The following is a 23,740-nucleotide window of genomic DNA, read 5'->3' on the forward strand; positions in this document are numbered from 1 at the left end:
GGCAACTGTTATGGGCCAAGTAGCTGTCTAAGATGATAATGCTGTGAATATTATTTTGTGAAAAATTCAGACTGTTTGCCCTCAATTTTTCTTTGTGGAGATAAGATCCTTGGTAATTGAATTGGTATGTGCGATGACAGGCAGAGGGTAGCAATGGATGAATTACAGCTCTCTAATGGAGGGCGGCCTGGTGTCACCTGACTCTGAATCGTATTCTCTAGCAGCACATATTCAGCGGGCATTCAAATTGATGTAAATGGCTGTGAGACAAAAAGACTGATGAAATAGGTATTTAGAGCTAGGCATGTAGCCTTTTACTGAATGTGGGCTTATCTGGGTTTGGCTTGGTGCAACACTTTCCCCAAGGTAGCACTTGGAATGTGACACCGCTGAAAATGGTAGAGGGTTAAAAATCTCTAGCCTGTACATCTAGTATCCCCATCAGGTGTCTTTCTACATTTGAAAAGATTGCCCACGTGAATAAGAGGAAGACATGCACGGACGCAGTTAGGATTTCTACCATTCAGATAACTTAAAAAAAAAAAAAAAAACGTGCATACATTTGACAGCCATAGGTACAATTGGATATCCCTCTGAGTCAAATCATGATATATGGCGTTGTTGTAAGTAAGTACGCCACCAGATGAAGTAAAGTCTCTTTATTCTTGACCATCCGCTCTCACAAAGCCGGGAGCTCACCTGAACATTCTGAGGTGAGCTCCCTCGGATCATACCACTTACTGGTTGGGAAAGGGGTGATGGAACATACCAACTATATATATATTAACAACGAGATTACAACACATCTCCCCTTGCAGGGATTACAAAAACTCACTCAGTGTTTACAACTCTGTCTTTGCTCCATGTCTGTCCGTTGTCCAGACGAACCACACTCTTGCTTGTGCTCTCTACTCTTTGAGGTGCTCCAAATTTGCTCGTCCCCGGTTGCACCCTCCCCGGTTTCTTAACACACACTTGGGAGTTGGGTTTAAGCTCTACCTCTTTAGCTCCATGTTTCACATCGTACCAAGCTTTGTACTTGTGTTGATGAGACTCTAGACGTCTCTCCACTCGTCCTAGGTCTGGTACAACTCTTTTTCCTCCCCCCAACCACTTAGGGTTCATCTTAGTGCTGGGTTCCCTTCCTCTGAGAAACACAAATGGGGATATTCCTGTTACCCCATTGGGCGTGGTGTGATACGCCCATAAGGCTTCTCTCAACTCTTCCTCCACATTCAACCCATTGGTGGTGGCTAGTTGAATCTGCTCCTTGATCATCCGATTCACCCTCTCCACCAATCCGTTGGCTTTGGACAATAGAGAGCAGTCCTCTCATGCTTTATATTGTGTTCTTCCAAAAACTCTCTCATGTTGTCAGAGACGAACTGCACTCCATTGTCCGTTACCAAAGTAGCCGGGATGCCTTCATACACAAAGATGTTCTTTAGGAACGCAATAAGATTTGACGTTGTGGTGGACGCTGTGAATTTAAAATTGACCCAATGAGAAGTGTAATCCACCAACACAAACATAAACCTTTTCTGTGCCCCCAGTATGTCCATGGGACCTACTATGTCCATGGCAAGTTTAGTCCACGGAGATGTGGGTACACTGATGGGGGCCAAGGGAGCACAGTGAATTACTTTGCTCTTGTCAATTCTTGCACAACTGATACACTCCTTTACTGCTTTCTCCACCTCTGAATCCATTCTGGGGAACCAAAAGCAACTCCTCACTTTGTTCTTTGTGAGGCTCCTGCCCAGATGCCCTTCATGGGCCAGGTCTATAACCCTTCTCCTCATCGCTTCCGGTGGGACAATTTTCTCCCCCCTTTGCAAGCGACCAGCTATGATAGACAGTTCAAATCTGACTTCCCAGAAATCTTTAATTATGTCAGGGACCTCTGATAGTTTGTCCGGCCAACCCTTGACAACGAGTTCTTTTAACTTACCCATGGCCTTGTCTTCCACCATGGCCTTATTCCATTCTGCGTCCGTCAGCGAGGGGAGATGCACCGCACAGATGGGAACATCTAACACTTCCTCACTGTGATTGCCTTTGATAGGTAACCTTGACAAGCAATCTGCAATCACATTTTCTGGACCCGGTAAGTACTCCATTTTGAAATTAAAATTTTCTAGCCCTAGCACCCACTTGCTTATTCTGGGGGACATACTCTGTGCTTGTTTTGGCGAAAACATGAATGTAAGGGGTTTGTGGTCTGTGTGAATGGTAAATTTGTTACCCCACAAAAAGAATTTGAAGTGATGTACCGCCCAAAAACATGCCAATGCCTCCCTCTCGATGACCGAGTAATTACGTTCTGCCTCACACAAGGTGCGGGAGGCGAACGCTAGCACTCTTTCTCCCCCGTCACCTTTTTGGGACAACATGGCACCCAACCCTTTGTTAGAGGCATCGGTGGTCAAAATGGTTCTCTTCTTGGGATCAAATGAGCCCAATGCTGGAGATTCCAATATGCACCTTTTTATCACTTCAACCATCCTACTGTGTTCTTCTTCCCACACAAATGCTGTATTCTTCTTCAGCAGCTCACGTAGGCCCACACATAGATCCGCAAAGTTCCTGACAAATTTGGACATGTTCTCCACTAAGCCCAAAAAGGATTTGAGCTCCTCCTTGTTGGTTGGGTGTGGAGCCTCACTGACGGCTTGGATTAAACTATGCTTAGGCCTGAACCCCTCTTTGGTGATGGTGTGCCCCAGGTAGTCCACAGATGTTACCTTTATCCTGCACTTGTCCAGTTGTACCGTTAAACCTGCCTCAGTTAATCTGTGACACACTGCATGTAGGGTGGCATCATGTGCTTCCTCTGTGTCCCCATACATCAGGATGTCATCTTGGAAACAGAGTGTGTTCTTTACCACACTCAGTACCTGCTGCATTATTTTCTGAAACACTGAGGCTGCTGAGGCGAGACCAAAAGGCATTCTCACAAACATAAACGCCCCAAACGGTGACGTGAATGCCGTCAATGGTCTCGACTCGGGATGCAGCTCTACTTGGTGATACGCCCTAGACAGGTCGATAACTGAAAAGTAAGATGCCTTGCCCATGGTGCTTATCTCATTTATGTTGGGGAGAGGGAATCTCTCCACCCAAATACTTTCATTCAAGGAACGTAGATCCACACATAGGCGAATACCTTTCCCATTGCCCTTGGATGCTAAAACTAAGGGCGCAAGCCATTCAGTGGCCTCAACGGGTTGTATGACCCCTATTTCACAGAGTTTATCTAACTCTTCCTTGAGTGTCTCTCTCAAATGAAAAGGAACCGACCGTGTCTTGTGTACCACGGGTTTGGCTCAGAGTCTGATTTTTATTTTGTGCTGAAACTCACGTAGTTTACCCAATTTCTCATTGAAAAGTTTGGGAAACTTCAACTGAAGACTCCTTTCATTACTACCTCTGTCAACCATACTCACTTGATTCTCACCATTGGGATCTAACCTGATCCCTAATTCTCTTTGGTGCTGCCACCCCAGAAGATTGGCACCATGCTCAACAATGTACACACTCCCTTTAGTGGTCCTCCAATTAAAATCAATGTTGCTGTACAGCATGCCCACCAGGGGAATGGGATCTCTCGTGTACCCTTCAGGTTTGATATCAGGAGTCTCTAACATCTCTTTTGACCCCCCCAATGACTCTTCAAAATCATGTATATTCACTAACGTGAAAGGGGAACATGAATCCGCATACACTTCTAGGGGTTTGTTATTGAACATCACAATACATTTAGGATAATTGTGTCTTTCCCCCACCGCCATGCTCCTCACTTGAAAAATATATTTAGCATGTGATTCCTCACCACCACTAACCATGCTCACCGTGTTATTAAACCCTTCTCTGCACACTCTAGCTAGGTGTCCCCTCCTGTTGCATTTCTTACACAAGATACTTCTAGCCGTACACATAGGGTTATTAGCAAGATGATTACTGCTGCCACATCTATAACATTTTGCAATATGACCCTCTCTACTGGCTTTTGTGGCTTGAACTTCCTTCGTGTTCCACTTATTGGCCACTTTAAAAACTCCTTTATTCTACTCTTCTACCTGTACTTGTGCCACTACCTCTTCTTTAACTTTCATTTCTTTTACGCATTTCGCCGTGTGTTCCACAGATTGCGCAATGGCCACAGCCTCTTTCAAAGTGGGATTTTTAGCTAAGTTTTTCCTGAATCCTGCTATTGTTTGTGCACCTAACCAGTTGGTCGCGTATGAGAGAATCATTGAGATCCCCGAACTCACACAACTGCGTTAGTCCCCTTAGTGCTGCAATGTAGTTACTGATCGACTCGCATTTCCCTTGAACTCTGGTGAAAAACTTGTCTTTCCAACACCACGTTGACCTTATCCCCAAAGTGTGACTCAAGCTTCATCAGAGTCACCTCAAAGACATCAATGCCCTCATCATCCTCCAGCTCAGGTTCCGGCAAAGTTTCGTAAACTTTGCGACCGTGAACACCCAAATTGTGAAGTAAAATATGCTGTTTCCTCAGGGCTGAAAACCTTTCACCTCCCATGGCAATGAGGTATGACTCAGAGTTTGGCCCAATCCTTCCAGTGAATGTCTGGGTCCCCACAGTCGTTCAAAAAGGATGGGGGTTGACTCATGCCCGGTGTTCCCATAGTTGCTGAGATGAAGGAGCCCCCAAATACAGATATCGATTGAGCCGGAGGATATGCGGGGTGAGAGTTCTCCAAGTCACAGGAAGCCTAAGGGACCCACACCTGCGCCTGACAGTCACTCCCCTACAACTCTGGGTACCAGATCACCTTTACACAATTGCAGGATACCAAGCGTTATGCCACAGATACTTCGCGCACTCACCCCAGTCTCGATGAAGAGCAGAATCACAACTTTACCTAGGCACTGTCTTTCGCCTGCCTCTAACACCATAAATCAAAGAAACCACTGGAAACTGACTAACATTCAACACGAAATTGACGTGAAGTAATCTCATATGATGAGGTACAAGATGAAATCTTGAGTATAAAGGTTAATTAAGGTGTGCTCGTCACCGTGGTGTGTACACACACTGCTGAGAGAGACAGGAAAGGTGCGAGGCAGATGTACCACATAAAAGGAGAAGGGGAGTAAAGGAACAGTGCCCCTATGAAAAGCTTTATATGTCACCGGAACCGGGTGCATAACAGATGAAACTTGAAAGAAGGTGTGCGTGTCACCGTGTACGGGTGCACACACAATGCACTGACCCAAGGAGAATGTATGAATAGGCAGTACAAGGGTAAAAATGTACAGTACCTGCGTCGCTCCTGACGAGTGAAGAATGTCCAGCCAAGAAGGAAATAACAATTTTACCTCCAGGAACGCAGGCGTGGTGAAGATCTCGGAGGGCGAGACGAAAGTGCACCACCCTGAGAGGAATGAATTTACCTCAGAATGCGCTTGCGCAGGGAAACCTGATATTGATGTAGGTTTGTCGATTCCCTTGTGTGGACTAAAATTCTCTTCAGGCAGACAGTATTGCAGGGATTCCAAGGGAAGCGCTGACAGGAACTGACGAGGACCGGCCCTTCGCGGCTGGCGCGCCGACTCCTGAGGGAGGATCTTGCCTCACAGGACGTCCGTTCGCTGAGACTGCTCCTCACGTCGACACCCGTCCCTCCACGACTTCCACAACGGAGCGCTGAGACAAGATTTCCACCTCTGCACCGCCAACCAAAGCTGATCTGCCACGCCGCTCCAACCGCCGTCGCCTCCAAATTCGTCAGAATGGTGAATTTCCTCAGCGACCCACGGCCTCATCCGAGAACCGATCCACTGTAGCCGCTGGTTCCACAGTAAGCTGTTCTGACAAGGCGCTCCAGAATGAAAGTGTCTGTCTGCTCACTGGCACCAGGAGCTGACTGAAGCTGCGTAGACCAGGTAGGTGTAATCACTGTATGAGGGTCCGTAAGCTCTAGGGATTCATAGGACACAGAAGCCGTAGTGTAAACACCGCGTAATCCACAAGGCGGCAACACAAGATTTCATAGACCAGTATTATTTCGCAGGGCAGCTGTCCACTTACTCCATCAAGTCTGCCCACGAGCTGCACGTTGAAAGGAAAAACAGATCCTCATAATGATTTCCCTCCTAGTGCCGTGCCTCCTTTGCTTGTGCACTCTTCATTAATTTATAAGTCCTTCTTGAGAGAATGAAACAGAGGGGAGATGGCCACCTGCCCCCTTCGCAGTTCGTCGCCAGTGTTGTAAATAAGTACGCCACCAGATGAAGTAAAGTCTCTTTATTCTTGACCATCCGCTCTCACAAAGCCGGGAGCTCACCTGAACATTCTGAGGTGAGCTCCCTCGGATCATACCACTTACTGGTTGGGAAAGGGGTGATGGAACATACCAACTATATATATTAACAACGAGATTACAACAGGCGTCTTAGACATGACATTCGCTTGAAATGGGAATGTGGGGTAATGAAACTCAATGTGTCTAAGGTGCTCTAGTTTAATTTGACTCTGGGCTATTGCAAGGGAGCGGTACTTGCTTGCACCGGTCATCAAGAGAGTATGGCCTCATTGCAACTAAATTGACTCCAATGATGAGGACTGTACTAGAGAAGTTCACTTGACAGCATTAATATAACCTAACGCATTTTTTAATTTATCCAGTTTTATTTCTCCAAAGTTTGTGATTGTGAGTTGGATCACAGCCCCAGGGACAGATCATGCAGCACTTATTTTTACCATTTGATGTGGTGCTGCCTAACACTTTACCCATACCAGTCTTGGATAGTGGGCAGTATATCGACTCTTAGTAAGAGGATGGATTAAGTCCAGCCTAGGGTATACCTGTTAGACCTGGTGGCAAGACCAAATAAGAAACATCAGGTTTGTAAATCTGCTGAGGTGGGTTTTTTATTAACAAAATGCAAAAAGTACAATCGATTGCACATCAACACGGATTCCTTTTGTGCCGGTCTGGATGGCAGATGTATGTAAGTGAGCAAGATGAAGAGTACTAAGGATCAAAAGAGCTCACTCAGGAGAATTTGACAGGACTTTCTCTTCCTCTTAGAGCGAGCGAGGAATTCACACAACATGCAACTGTAGATTGCTCCTCCATTATGTGTTTCTGAACTGGTGGTGGAATGTGGCCCTCCCTTAAAAACACATTAAGTATCTTTGGGGGATATACCCTAGGCACTATGCATTCCTCCTTACTGTGGTTTGTGTATTTTTCTATGGAAATTGCAACAAATTGTGTAAGCTCAGTAGGATCTTTTTGAGAGGTTGATGGCTGCTGGAGTGAGGCTGGCAGCCGTAATTTCCTTGTTGTTCCCTAAATGTCATGTTACCAGATAACACACCTATTGTGATTCTTGATATATTTGGTTCCAATTGGGACCTAGTGCTCTGTTGATGAATTGAAAAATGCTTTGTGCTCTCCTTTCGATGTCATTGGTAAGAATGTATCTACTATGCTGTTGTATAGATCCTGGATTTATGGAAAATTAAACGTATTGTTTCGATAAAACCTGAGAAGCCATGGAAATCTAAAATGCCTAATGAATGGTTTTGAGCAGAGTGGCAAAGTAATATATAGAGTGTGAAAATTCTTGGAAAAGAAAAAATACGATAGAAATAAAATTATTCTAATAACACTGAACAAATCAATAGTGAGTTGAGAAACCTTTTGTGAAAAGTATAAATAAGGTACAAATATGAAAAATAAACAAAAAAGTGTTGAGCACAGTGATACACCGAGAACAGGGTGAATAGGAAATCAGTTAAGTTTAAATCACTTATTTTCAGACTCCAGGGCTATAAAAGTACAAACAGTATAGAAAAGTAAAGCAGATTAAAACATGCATAAAGGTTTTTACAGGAAAATGAGTAAAAAAACTGAATGCAGTGTGTAAAACAAGGTTTACGTGAGCATAAGTGCTGAATCATAAATCATGCTAACACCCATTGACTGCCTTGGCAATATATATGGCTACCATAGATGAAAATACATAGCTTCCTACCAGGCATTTACAAAACGGTACAGCAAGGTGAAGCCTGGTAGGGAGTCTAGGCAGAGTAAAGTAGCGGGGAGAGGAAGGGCCTTCCTATGGAGCATCCACATAGAACCCAGAAATTTGGAAACAGAAATGGTTATTACTGGACGACAGTGTGCCCTGAGGATGCGAAGGGTGACCGTGTGGTTGGGTATACCCAGTAGCCTGCATATAAGAGCTAGCAAAGTGTGACTAGGCAAGGCATAAATTAATCTTGGCGCATAAACAAGATATGAGGGAAACTCTTTTGGAGAGTTGCAAATTAGACACTTAACATCACCGCCTCAAACCCAACCTGAAGTGAACACTCGAAACTGGAAATACAGCTTCCTATTCAGTGTGACTAACACTAGATCTCAAAATGACTCAAACCCACAGGTGGGCTTGAAGTCAATGAAGTCACTAGTGAATTAAGAGACAACCGCTCTGCAAGATTCCTCAGCCACAAATGGTGACATGTTGCTTTTTCACAAGGGTCTTATATGGGAAATTGGTGGAATCTGGGTGATCCCACAAGTACAAAGCTAACTTGATTTGCGATAGCCAGGGAGCCTTGCTAAATTGATCGGTCTTCATGACATCCTTAAAATGTTCACCACCGAACTCCTAGAGGCCAGATGCGCCTGCAGGCGCCTCGAGAAAACGTGGAGGAACCAGAAGACCACTGAAGCCCACGCCGACCACAAGATCGCCATGAAGGACTACCACCAGCTGATAATGGACACCAAAAGAACCTTCATCAGGGAAAAAATCAACACCAACTCAGCCAACACAAGGGAACTCTTCAACGTAATCAAACATTTCCCCAAACCCTCATGCGAAGCCTCTGACATCACACCATCCCAAGATCTCTGCAACAAGCTCAGCGCCTTCTTCCACCAGAAGATCATGACCCTTTACAACAACTTCAATGAGCCAACGAATGCCTTCACCCCTACGACCACTGCCACCTCCAAACCAACCATCACCACCTGGAACCCTGCATCCATCGAACTTATTGCCACCACCATGAAGAAAACTCACTCGGGAGCCCCCACGGACCCCTGCCCCCCACACATCTTCCACAGAGCCTCCATGGCCATCGCTCCCGAGCGAGCCCGCACCATCAACTCCTCCCTGGCCTCCGGCTCCTGCCCAATGGACTGGAAACGCGCGGAAGTGAGGCCCCTCCTCAAAAAACCATCGGCCGACCCGACTGACCTCAAGAACTACCGACACATCTCCCTCCTCCCTTTTGCTGCCAAAGTCACAGAAAGGCTTGTAAACGCCCAGCTGACAACCTTCATCGAAGATAACTACATCCTTGACCCCTCCCAATCCGGTTTCCGCAGCAACCACAGCACCGAGACAGTCCCGATCGCCGCCACCCACGACATCCGTATGTTGCTCAACCAGGGCCATAGCGCAGCCCTCCTACTCCTGGATCTCTCCGCAGGTTTCGACACCGTCTCACACCGCACACTAACCACCAGGCTCCACAACGCGAGAATTCAGGGAGACGCCTTCAACTGGATCCGATCCTGCCTCTCCGATAGAACACAGAGGGTCAGGCTCCCCCCCTTCCTCTCCAAACCCATCGACATTATCTGCGGAGTTCCCCAAGGATCTTCTCTGAGCCCGACTCTCTTCAACATCTACATGGCCCCCATCTCCGCAATCGTCAGGCAGCACGGGCTCAGCATCGTGTCCTACGCGCCGACACCCAGCTCATCCTCTCCCTCACCAGCAACCCAGAAGACACTAGACTCCGCTTCCAGGAAGGAATGAAAAACGTGGCCACTTGGATGAAGAACAGCTGCCTCAAATTCAGCTCCGAAAAGACCGAGGTTCTCCTCTTCGGACCCCACCCCGACGGACCACGCTCGGAACCTCGACATAATTCTCGACTCCTCCCTCTCCATGAACCGCCAAATCAACGCAATCTCCTCCACCAGTTTCAACTGCCTCCGGATCCTACGTAAGATCTTCATGTGGATCCCCCCAGACTGCAGATAGACCGTCACCCACACACTCATCACCACCAGGCTCGACTACGGCAACGCCCTCTATGCCGTAATCAACAAATCCCTACTACGCAAACTTCAAACCATCCAAAACTCGGCCGCCAGGCTCATCATAGGGACACCGCGCCACGAACACATGACTCCACACCTGCGAGAACTCCACTGGCTCCCGTCGAGAAGAGGGTCACCTACAAACTACTCATGCACGCCTACAAATCCCTCAACAACATCGGACCCAAATACCTCAACAACCGAATGAGCTTCCACGCACCCAAGCGGAATCTCCATTCAGCCGACCTCGCGCTAGCAGAGGTCCCACGCATCCACCAGAGCAGAGCTGTAGGGAGAGCTTTCTTGTACACCGCAGCCACAGCTTGGAACACTCACCGAGTAGAAATAAGATGCTCGCCAACCCTGCACACCTTCAGACGGGCTCTCAAGACCTGGCTTTTCGAGTGACCGGAGCAGCCCTTCTTTTCCCTCCCCCAGCGCCTTGAGACCCTCACGGGTGAGTAGCGTGCTTTACCAACCCCTGATTGATTGACTGATTGATTGATAATGAACAACTTTGGGGATAGTCTCCTGTACAATTGGGGACACAATCTGATTTTACCCAATACCCCATTTACTCCCAGGTCCATTAACAGTGGGTACAATGGAGTACTAGGAGGAAGAGAAGTGAGCTGTCTGAGAAATGTATTCTGAGTTCTAGTCAGCTCCTCTTGTTTGGAGAAGCCCCACATTTCTTTCCCATAGGAGGCAGAGCCCAGTGCTTTAGCCTCGTACATCGTAAGGACAGGTGAAATATGGAACGAGGAGAATTCCATAAGTAGCGCACCAGATGCCTGTTTTAGTTTAATAGTTGCTTTGTTGATATGAAGATGGCAGGACATACCCTCCATGAATGTGACCCCAAGATACGCAACAATCAACCTTCTGAGGGCCCCCCCAAGAAGAAACGACCCTTAAAACTTTGTGTTGATTAAAGAACAACACATTGGTTTTATTAGTGTTGATCTCCAAGTCACGTGAAGTGATAAACTAGTTGAAATAAGTCAAGTGTCTGGAGCTTGCTTTGGGGTCTTGGAGATCAACTGAGACCAGGGTAAGCTGGAAATCAAAACAACTCTTTGCTAATATTTGAGCATTGTGTACAGGTGTGTTTACTAAATTGGGTGGGTAGTGTCATAGGTCACCATAGGACCAAAGTCTGTTTTGGTTGGGGCTAGCTCCATTATGCCTGATTTTAGGCTGCTGCTGCACTCAAGATGAATGAGTTGCTGAAAAAAGACACCTGGACATCAATCAATACCTTGGTCAATTCAAATTTTTTTTTGTTATGGAACTCCTACGGAGGTCCAAAATAATAATCCTGTACATTAAAAAAAGACAACCTTTGAATACAATACAAAAAATGTTTATTTTAAAAAAAAAATACACCAGTAGATTAAAAAGAGGAAAAAGGGGAAGACATACTTTATATACAGTACAAAATTCTTCAATGTCCTACCATCAGACATTACAACATACAAAATAACTTTAAAAATGTCCTAATAAATAGCCAGAAATGCTTTTAAAAAATTGATATATTCTATGGCAAACGATTTCATTTGGTGGGGACAAGACAAATGTTCGGGCCTCCTGAGCAGAATGAATGTTAAATTTAATAAATGATGATCTTAAAAACGTATGACTGGCCCTTTGAAGTTCCGGACACACAAATAGCACGTGATTAAGATCCTGGGTTTGTAAAAAACACAATTCACAAGTTCTATCCTCTTGATATTTTATCCCATATACCAGTAGCTTCTCTTAAAGGCAACAGGTTGGTTCTCAAAAGATGTATCAGCCTTCTAATCCCATGTGGAAGATTCCATGTTAAATAAAGCTGTGGTCTATTCCCAACAGCACTCCCACAGACCACCTCATTGCAGGATTTAGATTGACTTAAAACAGTATCTCTAGCCATGCTAATCGAGCTTGCAGACTTCTTTAAAAATAACTTCAATGCAGGCTTTGGCATAGGAGAATCACTATTTAAACTGAACCCAAATAAATCATTTGCTTGAGCAAAGGACCTAAAGAATGCTGATTGGAAATTTTTGATAAATTAAAAAACCATTCTCAAAGTGGCCCTAAGGGTGCACTCATCCTCCCGTAAAGAGGGAATTACCCCACCTCGGGACCGCTGACAAGGATAAAATAGATGATGAAACTAGACGGAATTCCAAGCGTAGAACATGTGGGGCAGCCAGAGTTTAAATTACAGGTTTGATGGAAAATCCGTCCTTCAGCCTTATCAAAAGCGAGCAAATAGTTCATATCCAGTACTTATGCAGCAAATGTTAATGAAGGAGGAATTTTGGCCTTAAATACTGTCGGAATATGGCGTCTCCCACAGGTTTCATAAAATCTGTTTAAAGCTCCAGCCTGGGGGGCAGCCTTACCGACACACAGTTTAATATGCTCTGAATCTCGCCCATTTTCTTAAAAATCCTTCCCTAGATACAAATACGAATCAATCAATTCTAGTTCTTCATGCCCCAACGACCACTTATACTCTTTCTTTATTCTAAGACCTTTCTTGCGGAAGACTAAAATTTTGCTTTTAGCAATATTGATTTTCAAAAAATGGTCCTCCGCATATTTAGTTAGGGCGTTCAGACGACGTTGCAAGCCAATAGGAGTTAAATCGAAAATTGCAACGTCATCTGCATATAATAAGGAACCGATGGACATTGTACCAATTCTAGGGTTATCCCCCCCTCACTGAGTTTAACGCACCGGGGAGATCATATATATAAAAAGAAAACAGAAGAGGTGCCAACAGGCAACCCTGCTTAAGCCCATTATAAGTCTTAATCCTAAAAGATAACCCCTGCGAGCCTCCCATCAGCACTTAGCACCAGGTGTCTGTATGTAATTCTATGATGAGGCCAAAGAGATGGTGTGGCATACCAAGATGGGAGAGCTTTCTCCACAGCGTTTGACAATCCACTTTATCAAACGCCGTGGAAAAATCTATGAATGCCATATAAACTGGCATGCTTCATGAGAAAGCATATTTCTCTACAATGGTCTGGACAGCTGCAATATTGTCCAGGGTTCCTTGCTTCTTTCTAAAACCAGCTTGTTCTGGAGGTAAGATGATCTGGTCATGGGCCCATTGCTGCAGGTGACATAGTATACTTTTTGCAAATAATTTCCCCGATGCGTCCAACAGCGCAATTTGTCTGAAACTAGTAGGTAACGTTTTCGGGCCCTTTTTAAATAAAGGAACTATATTCTACTCCCCTTCCAAGAGGAGGGAATATTAATTAACACAATCGGGATTCCATCCGGCCCTTGTGAGCCGGAGGTTCTTGCATTCTTTATGTAACCCACTACTTCACCCCTTAACGTAGGTCCATATTCCAGAAAAGGAGATTCCTCTATGGCGGGCGTCACAAAAGGTACTGAACTGTTTTTATATACCTTGGTCTAACGGTTTTACCTCGACTCCATTGTATCATGTGACTGTTATCTGTGGCCTAAGTTAAAACTTTGTTTTATACGTTGTCAAAAATCTAAAACCCACACCTTAAATGTACTTTATGAAAATATTGTGTAAGCTTCAGTATTCCTCTGTCAAATGAAAAACTGTTGGCAGGTTTGGGCTGTTTACATAAATGCTTTTTCACAATGTTACTTGGTATGTGTTTATGTAGAGTTAAACTTTGTATTTGACCATAGTTCTCCCTTTTATATTTTCAGGAGAAAGTTAAATACCCCCGTCTGCTTCCGATTTTATTTGGAGAGTCTGCCATGAACTACATCCTCTCCGCTGCAAAGTTAGTAATCTTAAAAAGTCTTAAAAAGTGTGGTCTTCTAGTCGCACCCATTGATATCTGCTTTCCAGTGTTCTTATAACCCATGCATCTGCAGTAATGAAGGTTGATGAGGAATTACAATCCCCCTGTGTATGCTAAAGAGACTGGCCATTATTAGATCTTTGAAGAATAGTTACTGATGCGTCATTTTTTGTCATTTTACTAGCAAAAGGTTGTCTTATGCATGCAGTCTAATTACAAACTGGTGCATGGTCACAAGGTTACAGTTTGCTATAATTCTTCGCTGTCCATCCATTCCTTCGTACATCAAGCACACATTCTTATCAATGTGTAGCAGAAAGGGAAGTCATACTGTTAATCCTGAAGCAAATACAGTTGCAGATTTGCTGCAGATGCCTATTGGGGAAAGCCCGTTTCTGGTAAGGGAAAGTGATGTTACAGTGATTGATTCTCATCCGTCCACTGTGCGGGATTGTAAATGTCCCAAAGCACACTTTGTGCAGTATGGTAACTTAGCACAGACCAGAACAGGGAAAGAACATGACTTGTTGACTTTCTCAATCCACTAATTAGCAAAGCTGTTCAGGGAGCAAATTTATGAACTGGCTGTACATTTCCTGCTGCATTGCTATACTTGTGTATATATTCTATACAAGCTTCACGTGATCATTGATGTTTATTACGATTATTTGCATACAGAACACTGAGCAATTGAGTACTTGAGGCAACAGGATTAGGCAATGTTGAAGCAGATGATATGAGCACATATTTAGGCTTTGACCTGGTTGAGTGAGGCATTGTTTGAAAGACACAAAAGGTGATGGGGGAAATGCTTGCAATTTTTCTAACCACTGGCAATCATTCGCGGTAGCGTCCCAACCCATTGCTTTTTGCCCACCATGCTACTTCAGTTTGGACCCAGCCATGTGCAAATCAGTCTTGACCCTGCTCCTCATGGGAACAATCCAGCCCAAACTGCCAAGCCAGCTTCTCCCTGAAACGGAACACAAACAGCCCAGGACTGGTTTTGCCCTATTTGTGGTCACATCAGCCAGGTACAGCTTGGTTCCAGTGACACAGTGAGCATGGGACCCACATCTGGGCATACACTGCTCACTTAGGGTGTCAAATGCAAAAACTACAAGGTAATAAAGGGGAATGCTTGAGTTAATCTCAGGCACTAGCAATCACTCAGGGTAGCACTCCAACCCATCATTCTTTTGCTCACCATGCTGCCTTAGTTTGGACCCAGTCATATGCAAATCAGGCTTGACTATGTTTCTCATGGGAAAGGATGGCCTAAACTGCCAGGCCAAATCCTCCCTGAACCCGAACACAATCAAGCATGGGTTGGGATGCTACCCTGAGTGATCGCCAGTGGTTAAACAGATTAGCAAGCATTCCTCCTATCACCTTGTGTGTTTCATGAGGCATTGTTTTACTAGTCTAGAGTTTACCTTGGTATCAAAAGTAGTTAATGGTGTTGCATCAGGGTGCATCTGGAGTTATTTTCAGAATGACATTGATTATAAAGTGACTTTAACAGAGCATTGACTTATTTGCTGTCAGACATTTCTTGGGAAAAAGGCGGACTTTTTTTCATCTACATGTCTCACATGGCTACAGGGGTGACCAATGATTGCATTTTTGAAGAGATTCCATGCTTTGAAGAGGAGCCACTCTAGAGTAATATAGACTGGGTGATGCAGTTAAAGTGCCTTGTATCGCTGGATAAGTGACTTATAATGTGGCTTATTTTACTTGGAAGGGCCCAACATGTAATAATTACTGAAAGCAGTTTTAGTACTCTGGTTGTGAGAATTATCTGCTAAATAAATGTTGTTTATTTTGATCTGTAACCTCTTGGAAATGTAGCGGAATCTTTAAGAATTAATATTAGAATTATTGCTACACTTACCTGTTTAGTATAGGTTGTTTTGCATCTGTGTCTTCACTGTAGTAACACTCACGTTTTTATTCAGAATGACTGCTGGAGAAGAGATAACTGAGAAGCACAAAAATGTTCTAAAGAAGCTATGCCAGGTCTTGTGCTCCATTGGATTAATACTCTGCAATATAATGGTATGTTTTCATATAGTTATTTTAAGTTTTCCGTTTCACAATATTGTGATTTCATGTGACACTCAAGTGATTCTTCAGCAGAGATCATTAACATCTCCATAATAGCATCTTTATTAATATTCATAAACAGTCAGTAGCTCCGTCTAGGTGCAAGTTGAGGGAGACTTTTAACAGAGAATAAGACAGTTTAAATTTCAACCAATTTTCCCAGAGTACTACAAGTTCAGCCTAGCCAAGATTGTAATAGGATCAAGATTGTTTTTATTGTATTACCTTATTCATGGGGGTTTCGTGAGACACTGAAAAAATATAAAAAATAGAACCCCTTTCAATTTGTACATTGTATTTGATGCTCCTTAGACCACCAGTTAATTTTGAAACGTTAAATGACTACTAGTGCTGCTGGTCCTGAAACTTAAAAATGCAGTAGTTTTTTAAAATTTTTGTATACCTCCTGGGACCAAAGAATCACTCCATATCAAATGGGGTGTAAATATTTTAAGGTCGTATTAAATTCAGGGTTTACTGGAAGTATCCAAAATCTACATTAACTGCATCTCCTCCAGAGAAACAAAAAATGAACATGACTCGAAGGAACATCAGAAGCACAGCTTCATTGGGAAATGTAAAGGTTTAGTTCTGTTGGAGGAAGCTATCAAGACCATAGCCATCAACTTCCGCTGGGAATACCCAGGTGTCATCCAAACAGGCTCCATACTCTTCTCCCCATTACCCACTTGACAAATGGGTGCCATTACCTGTGAGGGTTAGCGGCATTAGACCTCTCACAACTGGTCCTCTAGCACCTGTATGGAGGCATCACAATGATCCGTGGCCTATCTGGTACCCTTTAATGGCATCCTAAATACCCCAACAGTTCTCAAGGGCTTGACAAAGTTTGGACACATCATGCTAATGCAGGTAGAACTACATGCCGTTCCATCAATCCTGCATTATGCTCAAACAAGGGACGCGTCACTAACTACCTCTGGCAGACAACTCCTTACCAAAAGTCAAGACATCACCAGGCAGGAGACAAGAAGATTAAATCCATAAGGCATGCCTTCTCCTGGTAGACCCCCGGATTTGGAACCATATCCCAGCTGATCTCAGATTTACCACATCCCTCCTGCAGTTAAGAAACAAGCACGAAGGCCCGCCTTTTCAAGGAACACTATTCCCCTACTTAGTAGACCTCACTGACTAAATTGCTCTATGTAAATTACCTTGATTTGTATCCTTCTGACCTTATCTATGTGTAGTTTTCCATTGCTTCCAGGATATGTTTCGCTATACAAACATCCTCACACATATACATACCCTAAGCCTTTTAAAATACCCCCTCTAAAATTTACACCCCAAGGATATAACGTCGACTATTTACAAAAGAATCTAGTCCTTGAAATGGTACAGAGACTTCAGAAGGAACATACTCTGGACGTGTTCTAGTGTATAAAAAGGTGCAAAGAATGACTTTCAGTCCATTATTGTTTTGAATGTTACTTCTGTAACAGATCTTTATGCATTTACTTCAAATGTACTGGGTATGTTGCATAGACCTACAATTCTTCGGTTCTGTTTTTGACATACATTTCCAGTTCAAGTTCCTTCCATTTACTCTCAAACTCTAGCTGAGGAAAAAGCAGCTGCATATCTTTAAGACACTTCACATACTCATGCCTGGATGATGGCTACTGAAAACCAATTCAAAAACATATATATGCCAAGATTTCTACATAGCAGTAACAATCTTGCAAATGCTCAATATGAATTAAACTACAAGTTGACAAGCACCCAGGTCAACACATACATTTCTTCATGCAAGTCTATCTTTCAAAGAAAGCACAGTTCTACATAGTAGTATCTTAATTGAATTTATGAAAGTCAGCATATTGCTGCCTGCTTGCTGAGTTCCCATTCGACTTTCATTTTCCGAAAAATCAGCTACTTTATCTTGTATTATTACCAACTTCATCTTTTGTCAATATCTGATGCTAAATTTTAGAATTTGGTAAGTGGTGTTCAGATTACAATTAAATGAAAAAACGGCACCAAGCAATACTGCAGTATAAAGACGGACCTTGCTTTCCTAGGGAAACCAGATGACCATGAAGACAGAGGAAGGAAAATGCAGCTCGATAGGCAGCATTGTAAACAAGAATGAAAATGCTGCTCTCATAAGCCAGCTTCCTGGATATCCCAGTGTAGGAAAGTGGGTTTCTGTTGCAGTAACCCCCCCCACTTTTTGCCAGACTACTGATGCACTATTTTCTTTGTGTGTCCTGGGTCCCTGCCAATCAGGTTCCCAGGACCTGTGTTCTTCCTCCAAAACTCACCCAATTGGCATCTCTGGCCACAGGTGAGCCCCTGGTAAATGGTACCACAGGGCACTGTAATCAGGGAAGACCTCTAAGGGCTGCAGCACTTATTGTGCCACACTTAGAGGCCCTGTACCTACACACACACACACACCTACACACATCTACACACACTCACACACACTTACACACACACACACACACACACACACACACTCACACACACACTCACACTCTTTCTCCTTCCTTCCTTCTTTTTTTTTTCCAGGCTGCATATTTTGGTGCAGAACAAAGTGATTGGCCTAGAGTTCAGTCTTTGAGTGTGTGAATTCATTTGCTGACTGTGTGTACATCAAATGCTTAACACTGTCCTCTGATACTGCCACTTTAGAGAGTAAGGTTCTATCTAACTTAAAACCCCTGCCTACCTTTGGGGACTCTTGGACTCTATACACACTGTACCTCACTTTGCAGTACATATATATAGAGCCAGTTTCTTACATTCACAAGTGCACATCTATGACCATTCCGTCACCAAAAAGAGATGGAGATTTTCTGCATCGTAGGATTCTCCCTGATAGTCTTGAACATTCATTCATTCATTGCATTCAGGTGCCCCAAGACTCCTATATATATGTGTGTGTGTGTGTATATATATATATGTGTGTGTATATATATATATATATATATATATATATATATATATATATATATATATATATATCCACACGAGCAGGATAGCCCCAAAGGAGTTCAACCACACGAAGATTGAAGTTATTCGTGCCGTTTATTTGGAAACTTGCTGGCAGGCAGAAAACAGGCTTCAGACATCAGTAAATCAAAGTGCCAGACGCGTTTCAGGAGTTAAATATTCCCTTCTTCAGTGGCAAAGCATCGTGACTAAGAGCAAAGTTTCTGACGCACCTTTTATATTCATATCACCTGCCTCAGTGGGCGTTGCCTTTCTCAAAGCCTTCTGGTACACGTAGTGCGCTGCAGTGTTCCTCAGTGGGTGTGCTCTTGTGCCTGTGCAATAAATCAAAGTTATTACCCCAGTGGGTTAGTGCTCTGTCCCGTTTGTGTGCCTGCCCTGCTTTGCAGAATCCAAATTGCACATGGGGTGACACCAGTCCTGCAAAGGCGCCAACCTACTTCGTTCCGTACCTCGCAGCACCTTCGTGGTGCCGCACGAACCCGCTCTGACGCGGTGGGTCGAAGCTCCATGGCTGGGCAACAGCCATTATTAATCCACACGAGCAGGATAGCCCCAAAGGAGTTCAACCACACGAAGATTGAAGTTATTCGTGCCGTTTTATATATATATATATATATATATATAATGTGTGTGTGTATATATATATATATATATATATATATATCGATCGAGAGAGAGAGATCGAGAGATCTCCAGCTTGCGGTTCTAGGTAAGAACACGTCACTCCAGGCTGCTTTATATGTTGCAAATGTATTTCGTGGTAAGAGGACATATTGAGGCTTTTTGGTCGCACACCGCAACATTGCCGACGATAAAGTGCCATTTTGGATTTACATCACATATACTACTCAGTTAACACATAGTGCACTGTGTAAACAAGAAACTGGCACAAGTCCTAGTGTATAACATAAGCATCATCTTGGAAAGAAGAAAACCATGCATAAATTACTATCATGCCTTGATTCAAACTTTTTCTTTCCTTAAAATATTGTTGCATGATCAAAACCACACATTTCACAGTCTGTACAAATATATCCATGGCAATCTAATTCATTTGAATATTCAAAATAAAATGCCATATTATTTACTTAAGCACTTCATCCTCAATTACAATTTTACATTTCATATTGTAGGTCAGAATAGCAGATTTTTAAACATAAACTTTGTCATATACGAAATAATCCTTTATAGGAAGAGCCTGCCGGCATATTTTACCGTAGGACACTACTGCGCTGGCGATCTCACACATTCAAGACACTGCTGACTTTTTGTGCAGGATCTTTGACATTAGGTGGGAGGAGGGCATGTTTCTGAAGACTCTGGATGTAACAAAGTATATACCAGTATTACACATGGTGCTGGATTGAAAACCACAAAACCTTTTTTAAGGATTAGGCCGGTACAATTTGTGGAACACAACAAAATTTTACAATGATTGAGTGGTGCCTCTCCAAAAATCTTTATTTTTGATTAACAATAAGATTTATGACCAACTCTGAGGGTCAGCGCTGTTTTGCCTCTAGTTATGCTCATTTGGATATGGAGTAGTGGAAGGAGCAGGTGCTCGGTTTCACGAGTATGGAAAAATGGGCTGTTTTAGAAGTAAGGTTGTAGGAAGCTGGCTCTGTATATACTATACCAAAGTGAGGTATAGTGTGCACAGTGTCTAGTGGAACTCCAAAGGTGGGCAGAGGTACAGTTAGATAGAAACGTACTCTCTATTAGTGGTAGTGTGGTCGAGCATTAAGGCATTATCAGAGGACAGTGGTAAGCATTTGTCGTACACACTCAGTCAGCAAATGCATTCACCCACTCAAAGACTGAACTTCAGACCAATTGTTTTTGTATAAAAAATATTCTTTTAGTTATTTTATTTTCTAGAACCAAGCAAGCCTGGCACAGGTAAGCAATAAGTACTTTACATTAGTAATGCAATTGAAATACAGTTTGAATGAAATTTGTATATGCACCTTGATTTGAATTACAGTATGGATGCAGAGAAATGCAATACTTAGTAAATGCAGTACATAGACTTGAAAAGGCGTTTTAGTGTAATAGCAGGTAAGTAACTTTTGAGATTACAGGGCTTACTCAGAGTAGCATACCTGGATACTACTCTGGGACATTTCCTGAAAACAGGTAAGTAAAATCGTTTTTGTTAGATTATGCAGTTTTAAAGACTTTCTTTAGTTTCTCAAACTCCACACTTGGATACTTTTCACAGAAAAACAGTCCATGTTATCCTATGGAGGGAAATAGTGTTATCGGTTTTGAGGTAAGTATTTGGTAGTGGGAGTTGAGGTTCTAGGTGTACACTCGGGTCCCCCAGGGTCCGGTATGCACTCTTGTTACACCCTCAGCGGCACTAGGGCGGCCGGGTGCAGAGTGCTGAGGCCCAATGTTCTCCAATGGGGGCTAGAGGGCCTCCGGTTGGTGGCCTGCTGACAAGGCGGCCACTAGGTTGTGGGAGCAATGTGTTCGAGGCATATGAGCTGCAGATTGTACACTTAGCATAGGTCGCCATCTGGTGTTGGGCCCGGATGTTTGCAGTTTGTTTTTCTTCTTGGACAGTCTTTGGAAGTCACGAGTTTGGTGACTCCTCCTTCGGTCCGTACTGCGCATGGGCTTCGGCTCCATCCTCAGATTGTTTTTTTCCGCCATCGGGCTCGGATGTGATACTTCGTGCTCCGGCTTCAAACTTCTACGGTTCCAGCCTCGACGGAAAATCCTCGATTCTTCGAGTTCCTTCATCATCTTCATCTCTCGAAGCGGCACTTTTCTCCATCCCGTACATCGACACCGGCCTTCGGGCCCTCCGCGACTCCGGTCCCGGCCGATGGAAAGGACTCCGTTCAAAAAGTGCCCAAAATGTGGGTCTAAATTTCCCCACACCGACCTCCATCAGGTGTGTAACCTTTGCCTCTCTCCGGAACACGAGGCTAGAGACTGCCCCGCCTGCAAGTCTTTTCGATCGAAGAAGACCATCCGAGATCGAAGAGCTCGACGCACCATGGCGCACTCATCCTCGGCAGCTCCACCGGACATCTTCGGAGACGACGCCGAAGCTTCGGGGCAAACACACACCGAGCAGGAGGAAGACGTCGTCAGCGCTTCCGAGGCCGACGACTCCGACGTGGAGGACGTTACACCAGCGCAGCGGGCCGTGAGTACTATGCCCCCTCCCACCCCCGCGCCGAAAACCAAAGAGACTCAGGTTACTCCCTCGCCTGCCGGCCTGGGCAAAACCAAAACCAAAACTTTGATCACCCCACCTTCGGGCCCGGTGTCGAAGCACCCAAAGTCTCATGGCAGCTCGGGATCGAGCCAGCCGACACCCGGTGCCGAAAAACAGCATCCGGCACCGAAGACTGCAAAATCCAGCTCGACTCCGAAACCACCGGTGCCGAAGCCTGGACACTCGGCGCCGACCAAACACAAACACAAATCTGTCGGCACCGACGCTCCGGCGCCGAAACATCATTCGACGCCGAAACACCCGGAGACCTCAAAAAAGCATGGCGCACACAGACCATCGAAACCCCCGGTTCCGAAATCACCGGTGCCGACAGACGACTCGACACCGTTGGCTCTGTTTACACCAGACCCTTTACAAAAGACTTTGTCCAAAGATCCAAAGACTGGGCTTTTGACTTTAACTACCAAGAAAAGACGCCTTGATGCTCCGGCTCCTCCTCCTCCACCCAAAAGGAAGGACTCTGCTACTTCTCCCCTCAGAGTGCCCTCCCCACCACCGCCTCCCCTACCCACACCTCCTCCACCGCCTCCACCTCACAGGTCTCCGCCACCTTTACCTCACTATGATCCGGCCCCATCCCCAGATCCAGATGATGGGGATCCGGACAATTACCCGGCAGACCCCCCAATGGATCCCACTCCACCAGGGACCCCAGATCCATGGGAGGATTACAATAACCCTGATATACCCAATGTACCTCAGGACGACCTATACCCATCAAGGCCGTCTCCTCCAGAGGACTCCTTAGGGTTTCATCATTTAGTGCAGAGAGCAGCACACTACCATGGGGTGGACATGCACAGTGAACCAGTAGAAGAAGACTTCCTACTGGATACATTTGATATACAAGACAAATCTACTTCCATTTTACCCATGCTTAAGGGTGTCACCAAGCACGCTACAGAGGTGTTCAAAGACCCTGTCAGAGCCAGAGTACTGAACCCTAGAATAGAGAAGAAGTACAAGGCGGCACCCACAGACCCTGCTTACATCAAGGGCCCTGCTCCCCTAGATTCCCTAGTTGTCTCCACAGCTAGAAAGCGGGCTAACTCCCAATCCTCAGGAGATGCCCCACCGCCAGACAAAGAATCTAAACTTCTGGACGCGTCTGGTAAACGCACCGCCTCCCAAGCTGCAAACATGTGGCGCATTGCAAACACACAAGCACTGCTTGCGCGGTATGATAGAGCACACTATGACGAACTAGAGGCTCTTATGCAGCACCTTCCAGAAAAATACAAGCACAAGGCTCATGACCTTATACAGGAGGGTAAACTAATCACAAACACCTCCATTAAGTGTGCCCTCGATGCAGCCGACACTGCTTCTAGGGCCATAAATACCAGTGTCCTGCTTCGCCGCCACGCCTGGCTCAGGATCTCAGGGTTCAAACCAGAAGTCCAGGCATCCATACTCAATCACCCCTTTGACCAGGAAACACTCTTTGGGCCAAAGGTAGACGAAGCGCTCGAAAAGATGAAGAAAGA

The 23,740-nt window shown here is 44.6% G+C and overlaps 1 protein-coding gene across 1 annotated transcript in view; it reads left to right on the forward strand.

The window, feature by feature from the left end:
* LOC146816480 (exportin-5-like) overlaps positions 1-23,740 on the forward strand; it is a 1,728,456-nt gene that overhangs the window by 390,071 nt on the left and 1,314,645 nt on the right. The window contains exons 8-9 of the mRNA XM_085610324.1: positions 13,806-13,882; positions 15,865-15,964. Of these exons, the coding sequence (XP_085466450.1) occupies positions 13,806-13,882; positions 15,865-15,964 (177 nt within the window). The remainder of the gene's footprint in view (positions 1-13,805; positions 13,883-15,864; positions 15,965-23,740) is intronic.

This window comes from Triturus cristatus, chromosome 6, assembly GCF_964204655.1.
Source record: "Triturus cristatus chromosome 6, aTriCri1.1, whole genome shotgun sequence".
Classification (NCBI taxonomy): Eukaryota; Metazoa; Chordata; class Amphibia; order Caudata; family Salamandridae; genus Triturus; species Triturus cristatus.